Source organism: Notechis scutatus, chromosome Z, assembly GCF_049901735.1.
Source record: "Notechis scutatus isolate UNSWTSFEM ecotype Mainland chromosome Z, rNotScu1.2, whole genome shotgun sequence".
In the NCBI taxonomy this organism is placed as follows: domain Eukaryota; kingdom Metazoa; phylum Chordata; class Lepidosauria; order Squamata; family Elapidae; genus Notechis; species Notechis scutatus.
Genome location: NC_142025.1, coordinates 66,742,127 through 66,756,914, shown reverse-complemented (window position 1 = coordinate 66,756,914; position 14,788 = coordinate 66,742,127). Strand labels below are relative to the sequence as shown.

At 37.6% G+C, this 14,788-nt stretch overlaps 1 protein-coding gene across 12 annotated transcripts in view; it reads left to right on the top strand.

Annotated features, from left to right (window-relative positions):
* Nucleotides 1-10,448, top strand: part of ELMO1 (engulfment and cell motility 1) — a 536,034-nt gene extending 525,586 nt beyond the window's left edge. For 10 of the 12 annotated variants that reach the window (XM_087947669.1, XM_087947675.1, XM_087947673.1 and 7 more), the window contains 2 exons: nucleotides 5,493-5,570; nucleotides 9,232-10,448. In XM_087947669.1, coding sequence (XP_087803795.1) covers nucleotides 5,493-5,570; nucleotides 9,232-9,432 — 279 coding nt within the window. In that variant the 3' untranslated portion in view covers nucleotides 9,433-10,448. The remainder of the gene's footprint in view (nucleotides 1-5,492; nucleotides 5,571-9,231) is intronic. The other 2 variants (XM_087947674.1, XM_087947672.1) reach the window with 1 other exon arrangement.
* Nucleotides 10,449-14,788: the final 4,340 nt, after the last annotated feature.

Below are 14,788 nucleotides of genomic sequence, written 5' to 3'. Positions count from 1 at the left end.
ATGAACTTGTGCACATTCAGGAAAAAAAGGATAAAACTTTCCAGGGGCCATAAAGATGGCCAGGGACTGAATGAATGAATTTTCCTCAATTTAAAAGTTAGGATAGAAATGTTCTTAACACTTAAATACAATGTGACACTGTTCAGATTGTTTGACTAATGTAGGAGATAAAGGAATAAGAGTTTTACAAAAGAATGGTACATATAGCTAGAACAGATAAGTAAGTCAGATGAACACCATGCTAGTAGGACACATCAGAAAATTCCTAGTGATGAGACAGTAGAAGTGTCTTTGAATTCCTCTTTTCTGTACTATGACAATATAGCTCTTGCTGTGTCTCTTGTTCATTTTTTAAAAATATAGGCATAGAGTTTTCAATAGGAATTCATATCCATCATCTTTTTTGTTGCAATTCTGAGAAGGGATATGCCCAGGGGTAGGATTCTACCGGTTCACACTGGTTCGGTAGAATGGGGTGTTATGGTTCCCAGTAGTTCGGAGAACCGGTAAATCGAGCCTCTGGCTGACCCCGTCCCTCTCTGCCTGCTTCTCCACTCCCTGCCTAGTCAGTCCCTATTGTGCACGCGCAACATCATGCACATGCGTGACATGCCTGCAGTCTGCTTTTGTGCACCTGCCAAGCCAGCCATTGCTGCCTGCCTTTTGCTGCGGCAGAGCAAAAAGCTTGCAAGTCCCCCTCCCTTTGGGAAATGGCTCCTATCTGCTCACAGGTAAGCCTGTGAGTCACGCTAGCACTTCTCCCCTGTCCCCGGGCCTTGCCCAGCCCTCCGTGGGCCTCCGCGTAGCTCCCCAGGCCTTGCCCTGCCCTCCACAGGTCTCCCCCCTTTGCATCCGTGTTGGGCCTCCTCCCACCTGGCTGCCTGCTTCTTGACATGGGGGCTGAGCCTGAGCCTGAGAGGGGTGACAGAGGTGCCTCGAAAGGGAGGCTGGAAAATTCTGGGGCTACTTCCCACAACCGCCCTCCCGGCCCCCACTGAAAGGGAGGGAAGATGATTGTTCTGGGGGCCGGGGCTGCTCCTTTTTCATTCTCCCATTGCCCGCTGCTCTGGAGCTTGCCAGATCAGTTCTACTAATACCACTCTATAAAGCCTTAGTAAGACCACACCTAGAGTACTGCATCCAGTTTTGTTCACCACATTACAGAAAAGATGTTGAGACTCTAGAAGAAGTACAGAGAAGAGCAACCAGGATGATTAGGGGACTGGAGACTAAAACATATGAAGAACGGTTACAGGAACTGTGCTTGGCTCGTCTAGTAAAGAGAAAGACCAGGGGAGACATGATAGCAGTCTTCCAATATTTGAGGGGCTGCCACAGAGAGGAAGAGGTCAAGCTATTTTCTAAAGCATCTGTAGGCCAGACAAGGACTAATGGATGGAAACTGAACAAGGAGAGATTTAACCTGGAAATAAGGAGAAACTTTCTGACAGTGAGAACAATCAACCAATGGAACACCTTGCCCTCAGAAGTTGTGGGAGCACCATCACTTAAGACTTTCAAGAAGAGATTGGACTGCCATCTGTCAGAAATGGTGTAAGGTCTCTCCAACTCTGATTATCTGTTATCTGTTATCATCCCAGATCGTGTGTGTGTGTGTGTGTTTGTGTGTGTGTGTGTGTGTGTGTGTGTGTGTGTGTGTTACGAGGAAGAGTTTGGTGTGGTTTTTTGTGTGTGTGAAAGAGAAGGAAGGAAGGAAGGAAGGAAGGAAGGAAGGAAGGAAGGAAGGAAGGAAGGAAGAAAGAGCAAGAAAGAAAGAGGAAGGGAAAGAAAGAAAGAAAGAAAGAAAGAAAGAAAGAAAGAAAGAAAGAAAGAAACTTCCAGCATCCATGAGAAATGCAGGCTTGGAGCAGTTTAAAGAAGCGGCTTGAAAACGCATGGCTGTTAAACTCCAAAAACTGTTTTTAGCCTGGGTTTGTGGCTTGCAGCAGCAGCATCAGTTTGGAGCTTGTTAAGAAGGACTGCTCCTTCACCTCAGGCATGCGTTTTCCATACCCTGCAGGCTGCAGGCATGAGATTGTGAGGGCATGCTTTTCCTTTTGCTCAGATCAGCAGGTAAAAGAGCCGGTGCGTGGCCTCCCCCTAGCTCCTCTATAGCTCCCCCCTGTAGGAAGGAGCCACATACTAAGTAGGGAGATGCATTCCTGTCCCCACTGGGGAGATGTGGAGGATTGCTGGTGTGAAGGATTCTGGAAACTTGGCTGGGGGGAGGGGGAAGGGAAGGGCCAGGAATTGCGTCTATTGGCTGGGTTGCTTTGTGGTGAGTTTGCACCGTTTTGTGTGGTTGGCTGTGCAAAAGGCCAGGGATGTCACTTGCACACGTGTGTGTGTGTGTGTGTGTGTGTGTGTGTGAGAGAGAGAGAGAGAGAGAGAGAGAGAGAGAAGAAAAAGCAAGAAAGAAAGAGGAAGGCAGAGAAAGAAAGAAAGAGACAAAAGAAAGAGGAAGAAAGAAAGAAAAAGAAATAGGAAGGAAGGGAGAGAGAGTATGTGTGGTGTGTGTATGTGTGTGATAGAGAGAGAGAGAAAAAGAAAAGAGAAAGGAAGAAAGAAAAAAGAAATAGGAAGGGAGAGGTATACCTTTCATATACTGTAGTGTGTGTGTGTGAGAGAGAGAGAGAGAGAGAGACAAAGAAAAAAAGAAAAAAAAGAAAGAGGGAGAGAAAGACAGAAAGAGACAAAGAAAGAAAGAGAAAGAAAGAAAAAGAAATAGGAAGGGGGGGAGAACTCTATATGATTATTTTTAATTGTTTCATTATTTATCATATATTAATATTTTATGCTGTCCCTACACCTAGAGTGATTTTACTGCCTTTCTTTTGCCCAGGTATTTTTCAGGGTTTACAATACATGCATTCAATGTCTATAATCCAGAGCATAAATACATGTGTGTTAACAGAGTTCAAAGGGACTTTGGAGGTCTTCTAGTCCAGTGGTCCCCAACCTTTTTGTACCAGGGACCGGTTTCAAGCAGAAACATTTTTCAAGGACCGGGGCGGGGGGAGAGAGAGAATCCGAGTTTGGTAGTTTGCTTGCAGACGTTTCATTACCTGACTAGGTAACATCTGATGTTGTTACCTAGTCGGGTAATAAAGCGATCTGCCAGCAAAACCACCAAGTTCAGGGAGCGCCTCGGCCCTGCCTCCCTCAGCCCCATCCCTCAGGTGTCTCCCTCCCTCCCTCCCTCAGGTGTCTGCCTCGTTCCTCTCTCAGTCACTCTATCGCTCCTCCAGCAGCCCAAGAAGCCGGGGGTGGCTTTTCCTGTCGCCACAGCTTCCCGAGCGCCGTTCACCCCACCCGCCCGCCCGCCCGCTCGCCAGTTCAATCCACAGTGCTCCGTTCTACCTGCCTGCCTTCTTCGTTTGAGCAGCTTCGGCTGATAAAAAGAGGCGAATAGTTATTATTCTCAGCCGAAGCTGCTCTAAACAACCAGACAGGCAGGCAGGCAGAACGGAGCACTGTGGATTGAACTGCGAGCGGGCGGGCGGGCGGGTGGTGAAACGGCGCCGGGAAGCTGCGGCGACAGGAAAAGCCACCCCGCTTCTTTGAAGCAGTTTCTTCCTGTGCTGGTGGAGGAGCGAGCGAAAAGCGACTGAGAGAGCTGAGCCAGAGAGCAGGACAGGCTTCGGTTGCTTCCTCCCTCCCCTTCTTTCATTTGTGTCCTTGATCCCCGATCCCAGCAGCATTCACCGAAGGCGAAGAAAGCCGCCATTTTTTAATATTTTTTTTTCTTTGCGGCCCGGTAAAGAGTGCTCCACGGCCCGGTACCGGTCCGCGGCCCGGTGGTTGGGGACCCCTGTTCTAGTCCAACCCCCTGCTCAGGCAGGAAAACTGAGGATGCCAAACTCTGAGTAGAGATCCTGGGAAAGGTGTCAGAGTAACAGAATAACACTTAGAAGGGACCTTGGGAGGAACCCTATACCATTTCAGAGATATGGCTGTCCAGTCTTTCCTTAAAAACTTCCAGTAATTGAGCACCCAGAACTTCTGGAGACAAGCAGTTCCACTGATTAATTGTTCTCACTGTCAGGAAGTTCCTCCTTAGTCTTAGTTTGCTTCTCTCTTTGTTCAGTTTCCATTCATTGCTTCTTGTTTGCATTCTGCTTCTTTGGAAAATACATTGTCCCCTTTCTTTGTGGCAGCCCCTTAAAAGCCTATTGCCTATCACACTCTTGAGTAAAGCATGTGAGCCATTTCCTCCTTTCAGTGGTCCATGAAAGTACATCTATAGTATGTAGATAATAAAGTCAAAAAAAAGGTGAACAACATTTTTACAAAACTATAGATAAGTTGAGGCTGGGTGTGATAAGGAATGGCTGGGAGGGGAGTGGCCAGGCAAGGAGAGGCATCCCTTGATGTGAGTGACATTGAGTTGGTCATGCCCACACAGTCACATGACCACCAAGCCATGCCTGGCCATCATGTGACCATCAAGCCACGCCCACAAATTAGGCCATGCCCACAGAACCGGTTGTTAAGACATTTGAATCCCACCCCTGGATATGCCATATAATTCTTCTGGATATGTAAAAGAGCTCCAAGAAAAGAAGATTGTTCTCATTGTTTTCTCTTTCAATTGAGAATGTTTTAAATTTAAAAAATAGATCAAAAGTTCATAAAATACATTGTAATGGAGGAAACAAAATGCTTCCCGAAATATAGTTATATCTGTAGGCCTTGAATTTCCTCACACAGAAATTTACACACAAAAACATCTTTTTATTTTTTTCTTACTCTGTATGTAGAAATGCATGACTAGAATTTTGCAATTTAATGTTTCAGTTAGATTTCTACTTGTATAGCAAAAAGTTTCTACATAGGAATAACCCAGAACTTACTCAATTCCTCTTATGTAATCTTTTAGCGGTGAAGAAGAAAGGCAGACTAGCACAGCTCAAAATTATGTGAAAATGTGGTATTAACTGTATCTGATCTGGAATTTAAACTTGGAGAATGTGTGGAATTGGCAATAATAACATTATATACAAAATAGAAATTTGACTAAACTCAAGAAAGAATGACTTCCATATATATCACACATGTTATGCAGCAAGGCAAATATAAACATTTAGAGCCGGATTTTTAAATTTTATATTAATAAATAATACAAGTTGGTGGGAAAACAAAGTTGGAAGTCAGAAAACATTGTTTTTAAAAATGTTTTTCTTTTTCTTTTTTTCTTTCCTTTCTTTTTTATTTTACAATTTATAAGCAATGACATAGTGACTGTGTTACTATGTTCAAAAATTCTTTTTTAATATTATAGAGATAACTCAATGTAGTTAGTGGTATCGATTTTTAATGTTATATTGATGAGCCATCAGATGTACAATTATAGTAACTATTTGCTATTTAGACATCTTTTGAAACATATCTTTTTTTAAATGTACACAAGACACACAAATATATGGGTATGAAGTGAGACTAGGAAATACAACTATAGTCTCTTTTTTTACTTTATTATTGTGTTTTTTCAGGAGGTGCTTGAACTTGCTTTCTCTATACTATTTGATTCAAATGGACAGCTAAATTTCATTGCTCCTGACAAGCATGAGGTAAATTTATGTATTTAAAAAATATATGAAAAGGCGATTAGATAATTATTCCTTCTGATCACTAGTTGAGTTAAACAGCACTTCACCAAATTTTTCCTTGGGAAGGGGAGGGGGTGAAATAGATAGATCAGCTTCATTTTTTAAGATTCTAGAAATTGCAAATTCATAATGATACTTTGAACAAAAAGGCAGAATTTCTTAAACTAAATTAGGAATTCAAAATGACTAAAAATTTCAGTGATGCTGATAATATAAGAAAACCAATAGTAATTAATATTTTCTTTTCAAGTTGGCAAAATAGTGCATCAGCCATCCAACTATAATTTTTTAAAAAGTTTAAATGAGATTAAAATACATCATGTACTGTTTGCTTTCACAAAAAGGGGAAAAAAACAATCCTTTATAAGATTAAAAACTATGGGTGATTATAATTTCTACTTAACAAACCACTAGGACATGGGCCGATGTAAGTTAAATCTTTATTTTTAGGTTGCCTTATTTAAATCCTTTCTTCACAGTTGCATTTAATAGCTTTTAAAATCATCTTTTTTAAACAAATTTTATTCAGTTTTTCACATAGAAACAAAAATCTCTTTTTAGTGGACAACATATTTCCAGGTCATCACCTTTACATACAAATATGACAGCAATTACACATTCATATATGCATACTTAATTCTATTATTACCTTTTCCATTCCAAATTTTCAGTAAGGAGAGAAACAAACACATTAATTCTAGCCTCTTTCATTAATCTCAATCGAAACATCTTTTTGTTTCATTTCAATTATTTCAAATATAATCCTTTAATATTTATTTTAAAAATAAAGATAAACAATATGTGTTTGCCTAATAACAATAACAATAACAATAACAATAACAATAACAATAATAATAATAATAATAATAATAATAATAATAATAATAATAATAATAATAATAATAATAGGTTGCCAATGTCTCTCCTTGCTTTTAATAGTCTATATTGACTTATTAATTTAGTTGGTTCTTTAGTCTGTCATATTCCCTTTCCATTACACGTTCTTTTTATAAATTCTAAATTAATACAAGTTTTAACACTAAAGAAAAAAAACAAGTATAGGTTTCCCCCCTTTTACTGCTTTGAGTGTGACACCTCAGTGGTTAAAATATACCTTTATTCCCTCATCTTGATTCCCAATAAACCATTATTTTTAAGAAGTTACAATAATAATCATTACATCTTTTCATTTGGATTCCGCAGCATATTTTCCCCCCTTAATTTTTAATAAGTTATCAATATCTATATTACCCTATTTTCTAAATATTTTTAATTGTAGAAATATTCTTATTACCCCTTGTCACCCTGCAGAATCCCCTTTTTAATTCATCAACCATTATCTCTGAAAAAAACATTTCTTTTCAACACTTTACTATTTCTGTATTTCTTTATTTCATGCGCCTGTTTCTTACTGCTTCTCCTCCCCCTCTTTTCCCCATATCTTTTCTCATTCCAGTTTATATCCCTCTCTTTCTTAATATCTTCCTTTCCCCTTTTCTGCTGGGTCTTTCTGTCTTTCCCAACTTCACAGGTATTCCCCCTTTTGATTGCCTTCTTAAGTCTCAACTTTTTAACCTTCCTTCTTTCCCCACTTCTTTGTAGCGTTCTTTGTGTTAGTTGTCTATTTAAGATGTCTTCTCCTTCAGTCGACTCCTCCTCTGAAGCTCTTCTTGTTCTTCAATCGCCATTTCCATTTTTTCTAACACAGAACAAAGTGATTCGCCTCTTTCCTGTAGTAATTCTCTCATATTTTTAAGTTCCATTTTTAATTACCGAAGAGATATCATCATTACACACTCTTGTATTTTATGATCGTTAAAGTCCACAAAAAAAAACACTTTTACTTTCCTTCTTTCTTCTTTCAATTTTCTAAAGTTCTCAATTGTTCCAGCCCAGGGTCTATACCAAAAACATCAATCAATCCCACAGTCAGTCTTTCCTTGCTTTTTTCTTTATTCTAGTTCTGCTTTCACTTTCTAAGATTCTTACTTTGTTTCAATATTTCTTTAATATTATATCCACACAAGTTCATTCAGAAACAGAATGCTTTCCCTTGTTTGAGCTCAAGTTTTTGTCAAACGGTGGCACTCTCCATTATACAAAGTCTTCACCTTTTTCCCCTATTTTTTATTTAGGGTTTTTCGAACCTCAATATTCCAACACAGTCCAGTCTCCAGTTTGTAAACTTTATTATTTTTTGACAATCTTAAGTCCAGCTTTATTTTATGCCTGTTTATTGCCAAAATATTTTAGTCCAATTTAGTTAAATCTTTAGTTCTGGCTTCTTCCTTTCCCGGTTCGAAGCCCCACTTAGCTGTCAGAAATATTTTCTTATTTTTTTTCCTGTCCCTTTGTAATTTCACCGCTCACTTTTCTTTTCTTAAAAATTCCATGTTACCTTAATCCCGGGGTACTTTTGTTTAGTTGCATCGCCCAATTGTCCCGGTTCAGATGTTATCCATCTTTCTTCCCTCCTGCACAAATCTTAATCCAGCTGAGTCCTCATCTTCAGGGTGGCCATTTTAAAGCACCGCTGCAGTCGTCTTCGGGGGAAAAGACCAAGCCCAGGAGGGGAGATGCAGCTCCCCTCAACCTGGCTTGTGGCTTCCCCTTACTCCACCACCCCTCCAAGGCAGCTTCAGCCCCTAATCGTAATGATCGGGGCTCTCCAACGAAAGAGCACGGACCATAGCCGCAGAGAGATGCGATCTACGGTCTGTCAGCAAGGAGGCTCCGCCTTCTTCCGGATTTTAAAATCATCTTGATTGTTGTTGAAATCTTGAATTGCTGATGATTTCAAACAATTTTTCTAACCTTGTTTCTCTGGAGTTATTGGCTTCAGGAATATGACTTCTCTTTAATTTAAAAAAAATAGTGAAACAGATTTATTTTTTTTACTGTACTGGTAATGATCCCAAAATTCCAAAGGGCCTTATCCTTAGCCAGAGTCAATGCCTCTCAATAGCTGCTGAAAAAAATCCCTTTCAAACAGAGACTGTCAATTCAATGGGAGAATAATTGAATTGATGAAACATGTTATTCAGTATTTCCCTCTCTATGCAAATGCAGAAATCATTCCCATTCTTTTCTAAATAACATGGTGATTCTGATTTGTTTTATCTCAATATTTATCAAAAAAATCTGATTTCATTTCCATGACCATAGCCACTATTGCTGTATAGTCTGCACAGTATGCCACAGTATTAATTCTAACCCTTTTAAAATATTTTAAAATAATATATTTTCCTTTTATCTTAATCAATTGGGTTAATTGTGACTTTTGTGTTTTATTTTCTGGTTATAAATACTATAGACATTGCAAGCACAAATCACTTTTGCTGCTGCTTCTCTCTTCCCAATATGTCGATTTTATACTGAAACCACCTAATTTTTTTTTTTTTTGCTGTATAATGTCATCCTCAAACAAGATATATGTTTTATTTTAATCCCACATTACCTAGGTAACCAAATCCTAGGTTATCTAGATTATAAGTTAAAAGTTTTGATATTGTAAAATATTTTCCCTAAAATATAATTACTGAATTATATTTTGGTATTTTGGCATGGTATTTTGGATGCATTTATAAAAATCAACTCTCCCTCTTTTCCCCTCCCACGATAGTACTGTGTATGGACAGATGGTCTAAATGCCCTACTTGGAAAAGATATGATGAGTGAACTGACACGTAACGACTTGGACACTCTGCTCAGTATGGAGATAAAGTTGCGTCTTCTGGATCTGGAGAACATACAGATTCCCGATGCGCCACCACCTATTCCAAAGGAGCCAAGCAATTATGATTTTGTATATGACTGCAACTAAATCATTTGTTTCTCCTCAGTATTACAGTTAACAACTGGAAAGGTTTTTTTAAGCAAACCAGGAAGAGAACACATGATACATATTGGATATTTGGTTTTGATGGGACTGTAAAAGAGCTAGTTCTCTCTTTGCTTTCTGCCTCTCATTCTTATCCATTGCTAATGAAAAACACCACTTCCATTAACATTTTACTACTGGGCAAGATTAAAAGAATATTTGAATATAAAAGGTGTTACTAAAGGAATTTTCTTATTTTTTTTAAATGCTGGAGCACAGTTCCAAATAAAAAGGACAATATGACCTAACAGCACAATCTCCAAACTAGATCCAGCATTGCAGGTGCTTTAACAAGAGGGAAAGAAGTAGAGTAAAGCTACAGTAAATGAGGAAGTGAGGGTTATCTCCCACTAGTCACTTCAGATCTTTGAATCAACAGGATATCTCAGTAAAAATGATTATTAACATTTGCAGCTTCTACACTGTTGTAGTTGTGATTCACTGTTTTCTTTATTATTAACACCAGCATCTTAAGTAAAGTGACTGGTTTTCTTTAAAATTCACAGATCATATTACAGATATTTGTAATCCCTTAATACCCACAATTTAGTATCTCATCTAAAATGTCCACACACTTAACAAAGCTACTTGCTCTTTATATCCTGTTCTATTATTATATATCACTAACTTAAAGCAGTGGGCATTTTTTAGTCCAGGCTGTGATTGATTATTTTGTTTGCAAAATACAGATGCCATAAATACTGAAAATGCTATATTCAGGATTATATTGTAGAAATGTGCAGAGTATTATAAATTTGCAATGAACTTGGATTTGTATAAAACATTTGAACAAAACTTGCCAAATTTATATATAATCAAAAACAAAATAACATTGTGTGTACTTTATTTAAAAAAATACCTGTTTTGAATTCTATATTCTACTTGGAACATTCTCCTTGGAGAGAATTTACGCCAACATTCCCATCAACATTGCTATGAATAAAACTCAACTTGTGCTTCTGCCTGGAAGTGTGTTCTTTTCATCGGATTCTCATTTCTTTGTTATCATGTTATTTCTCTGTTTTTGGTAAAAGACAACTGTGAATAAGTCTGCTGTTATATTCTGAATGAAAGAAATAAAATTATTGTTGAATTGTATAAAAACTGAGCAAAAAGAGGCTATGAAGTACCCAAATTTGACCATTAGCCCATCACAGAACAATCAGCTTGCAGTAGCAAAGCAGTGGTGCAAATGATCTTTTGCAGGCCAGATACTAATTTATGCAGCTATATAATTAGCTACATCCCATAGAGGAAAGCAGATTATTATCTCAGTCTCTTTGCTAGAAAGAATTGATTGATAGGTTGTGTTTATTTCTAATCCCTGATTGACTGATTTTATTAGTTCAGTTCTCAGTCTGCCCTCAGCATAAATAAAACTCAGCCATGGATTTCTGGAAAAAAACTGTTTTTGTTTTGTGGAGCTACCAACATTTCAGTTAATTACATGGAAAGACAAATAATCTGTAATTCAGTTAAATTACATAGAAAGACAAATGGCAATAGCACTTAAACTTATATACCAATTCACAGTTTTTTACAGCCCTCTAAGCAGTTTACAGAATCAGCATATTGCCTCCAACAATTTTGGGTCCTCATTTTACCAACCTCGGAAGGATGGAAGGCTGAGTCAATCTTGAGTCTGGTGAGATTTGAACTGCCAAGTTGCAGGTAGCCAGCAGGCAGCAGGCAGCAGAAGCAACCTGCAGTATTGCACCCTAACCACTGTACCACCATGGCAATGGTTAAACTACTTCCATGTTTTTAACCAACAATATGCTCATGTGACTCTTTTTCTCTAGAATTGTTGTTTCTTGCTAACTCATTTTTTATAGAATATCTCCATGGCATGATTGTAGCCCATTGCATTCCGGAACATAAGAGGAGACTTCCACAACCTTTCACTTCAAGAATGCTGATTTAATTGCATAATAATTAGCCAGCATCCTGCCAATTGACTTCTGAGAGAGGCATCAATATGGAGAAAGCTGTATTTTAAAAAGACCTTGGCCATGGAACAAATTACTGATATTAGTGTTGTGATAATAGTATAATTAATGTTCCGCAGAACTTCCAAGTAATTATAAAAATTAGGTTCTTCAGGAAAATGCAATCCTACTTAGACTAACTTTGGGACTGTAATGTGATACAAAAAGCAACTCTGATACAAGAAGCAACTCTGTTTCTCCAGGGATCCACATTTTCCAAATTTGCATTTGTTTTTACTCCATATATTGGGTCAGAATCTTCACAGCATCCTTGGCCTATCCTGAGGTGGGGATGTATTGATAATTCTCACCCCAGATTGGCATGACCTTTCCTAGTGGCTTCACAGAGGGGGGATCCCTATTCCATCCCAAAGGGATGGGGCAAGATTTCAGTTGGTTTTTCCACATGCACACCCAGTAGAATTATCTATTCAGAAAGGAGTAGAACCACCATAAAGTATTGCCTCCTATTGCCTACCATACATACTATGGTTAATGGTACTGAATATCACTAAGAGGTTTGATAGAACAGGAGAGGCACAGTTCTGTGATGTCGCAACAAAGATAATTGACCAAGGTAATCAATATTTTAGGTCCATGTTATGCCAGAATCCTGACCAAGACAATACTTCCTACTGCAAAATAGATGATACCTTCTAATATTCCTAAACAATATAGTCATGATGATATGGCCAGGACAATTAAGAGGATGTTCCAAGATACTAATCTTCAGAGACACTTTTGCAGAACTATAGGGTCTTATGAATTTATTCAACAGTGGACATTTTGTTGGAGGTGGGGGTATCACTATATATAGATAACTGAACTGAAATAGTTTTCCAGTGTTATCTGATATAATAGACATAGTATACTCATCAGCATATTATATTTATTTGCAGGATAGTTAATTTTATCAAATTGCTTCTTAATACAAGACATACACTTACTTGCTTGTAATAGAGATTTTTGTGTCCTGAGATCCCAATGAGACCAGGTGATTTTTCTGACAGAGAAAAAAAAAAGTTAATGGATTGTAAATGTGACAAAACAAGTCCATCTGGTGTAATAATTTTGAAATATTTATCAAGAAAAGAACATTTGATGACACTTGTGATTTGTTTTGAATTACATGTGTCTACTGTACTTAAATTTCCATCATATGAATTTGAGAGCTGAATAAGTGCTACAACTAAATCTTCCATAGATTAATCATTAGAAGATTAAAGGGGGGGGGGGGGAGAGAGAGAGAAAAAGCAGAAGAGAATAATATAATTTGGAAGAAAGAGAGAATTACCTCACCTATCTCCATTTTTTCCAAGATTCCAAGGTATAAAATGTTGTTCCCAAGATATTTGGACGAGATTTGCCCTGTGCTGATCCCATCTGCCATCATCAATGCTGTTTTGTCTTATCATTATTTTTTACTTCTGGTAATTAATATTTAGTTCCTGAAGATCACAAAAGTGTGCAATAGCATTCAGTGCTCTTTTGAATCCAATCTATATATACATAAAAGCAAAATACCACACACACATCATCACAAAATCTCCAGAACCGTAAAGCCTACAAGTTTGAAATTTGGCATGTATGTTCTTGGCTTCTAGGTGCTCAATAAGAAAGGATTTTTTTTTAATGACCTTCAGAGCATTAGTATTTCATATATTATTACTGGTATTAGCACGCTCTGATGCTAAAGAGTTCTACTCCCCCTCCCCACCTAAAAAGAAATCTGTTGCAAATACAAAACACAAGCAGAGGAGTTTCAGTTTTAGTTTTAGTTTCACAGCACCAAGCAACATTAGTACAGAACAGTTGACCTAAGTCACACCCAGGCTCCTTGCTCTCTCCTTCTTGCTCACACAGCAAATACTATTTCACTTTCGAAATAGCACTCAACTCTCTCACACACTGACAGTACACTAGCCAGATGAATACCAATGGATGCTGGTAGGCAGAAGCAGAATATCCCCCCCTTATTTTCCCCACCACATAGTTTCATAGAGAAGCATGGGTATCGAGCTAGTTTGAGAATAAGAAAAGATTTACAGCATTGCCATTTTATAGAATGCAGGGGGATCTGACATCCATAAATTTGGGGAACAGGTATAATAAGGGGATCTAAGTAGTGATTGTATTCAGCTGATTTGCAGTTCAGGCGAATCGGTAGCAAGGATTTGGCGTGGGTCACCAAACTGGTAGTAACATCTTTTTTATATATAAAAGTTTTTCTTTATTAAACAAGCAAACGAACACAAACACAAACAAAATTACATTAAAAATGTTGAACCTGGTATAGTCTTCCTAACATCAATCTTTGTCATTACTTTGCTAAATCCAATAATAATATTACATAATTTTATTCCATATACATTAAATATACATATAATCATTCCTTATTCTCATGAATCTTCCTCATCTCTAGCCAACCATAAAATTTGTCCCATATTTTATAATAATCCGAATCTTCCTTATTTTTTAGTTCCTTTGTTAGTTTATCCATTTCTGTGCACATCATGATTTTCCTCAATATTTCAAATTCATTTGGGGTATCTTTACTTTTCCAATTCTGTGTGTACGCCAGTCTTGCCTCAGTAATTATATGGATTATTAAATATATGTTTTCTTTATCATATTTCCTCGTATTAATCCCTAGCAGAAAGAACTCTGGTCTATGTTGTATTTTCATTCCACACATTTCTTCTATCTACTTGTGTAGGTTTTGCCAATATTTTGGGCCTCTTTGCAACTCCACCATAAATGATAATAAGTTACTTTTTCTTTATTGCATTTCCAGCATGTTGGAGAAAGTTTTGAATTCATTGTTGCCAATCTTGATGGAGGTACGTGCCCTCTATAAAATAATTTATACAAATTTTCCTTGAACGGTATAGCTAAAGTCATTTTTTAATTTCTTTTCCAAAGTTTTTGCCAATTGTCTAAATTAATGCTATAAAGGAAATTTTTCATCCATACCACCATTGTTTCCTTTACTTTTTCTTCTTCTAATTTAAATTCCAATAAAACGATATATATTTTTAATCATCTTCTCAGATCCTAATAAAAATTCATCTAATTTTATCTTAGTTCTACTAATTCCCCACTATTTCTTGTCTCTTAAATATTTTGATTGGAGTTACAAATAGGCCCACCTTTCCACATCAATTCCCTGGTTCTTTAAATCTTGTCTGGATTGTAGTTCCCCTTTGTCATTTAGTATATCTTCATAAGTGATGATTTTTCCTTGTCTCAAAAGGTGTGGGTGCATCAATGCTTCCAAAGTTGATAGCCAAATAAGTGTTTCTACATACATT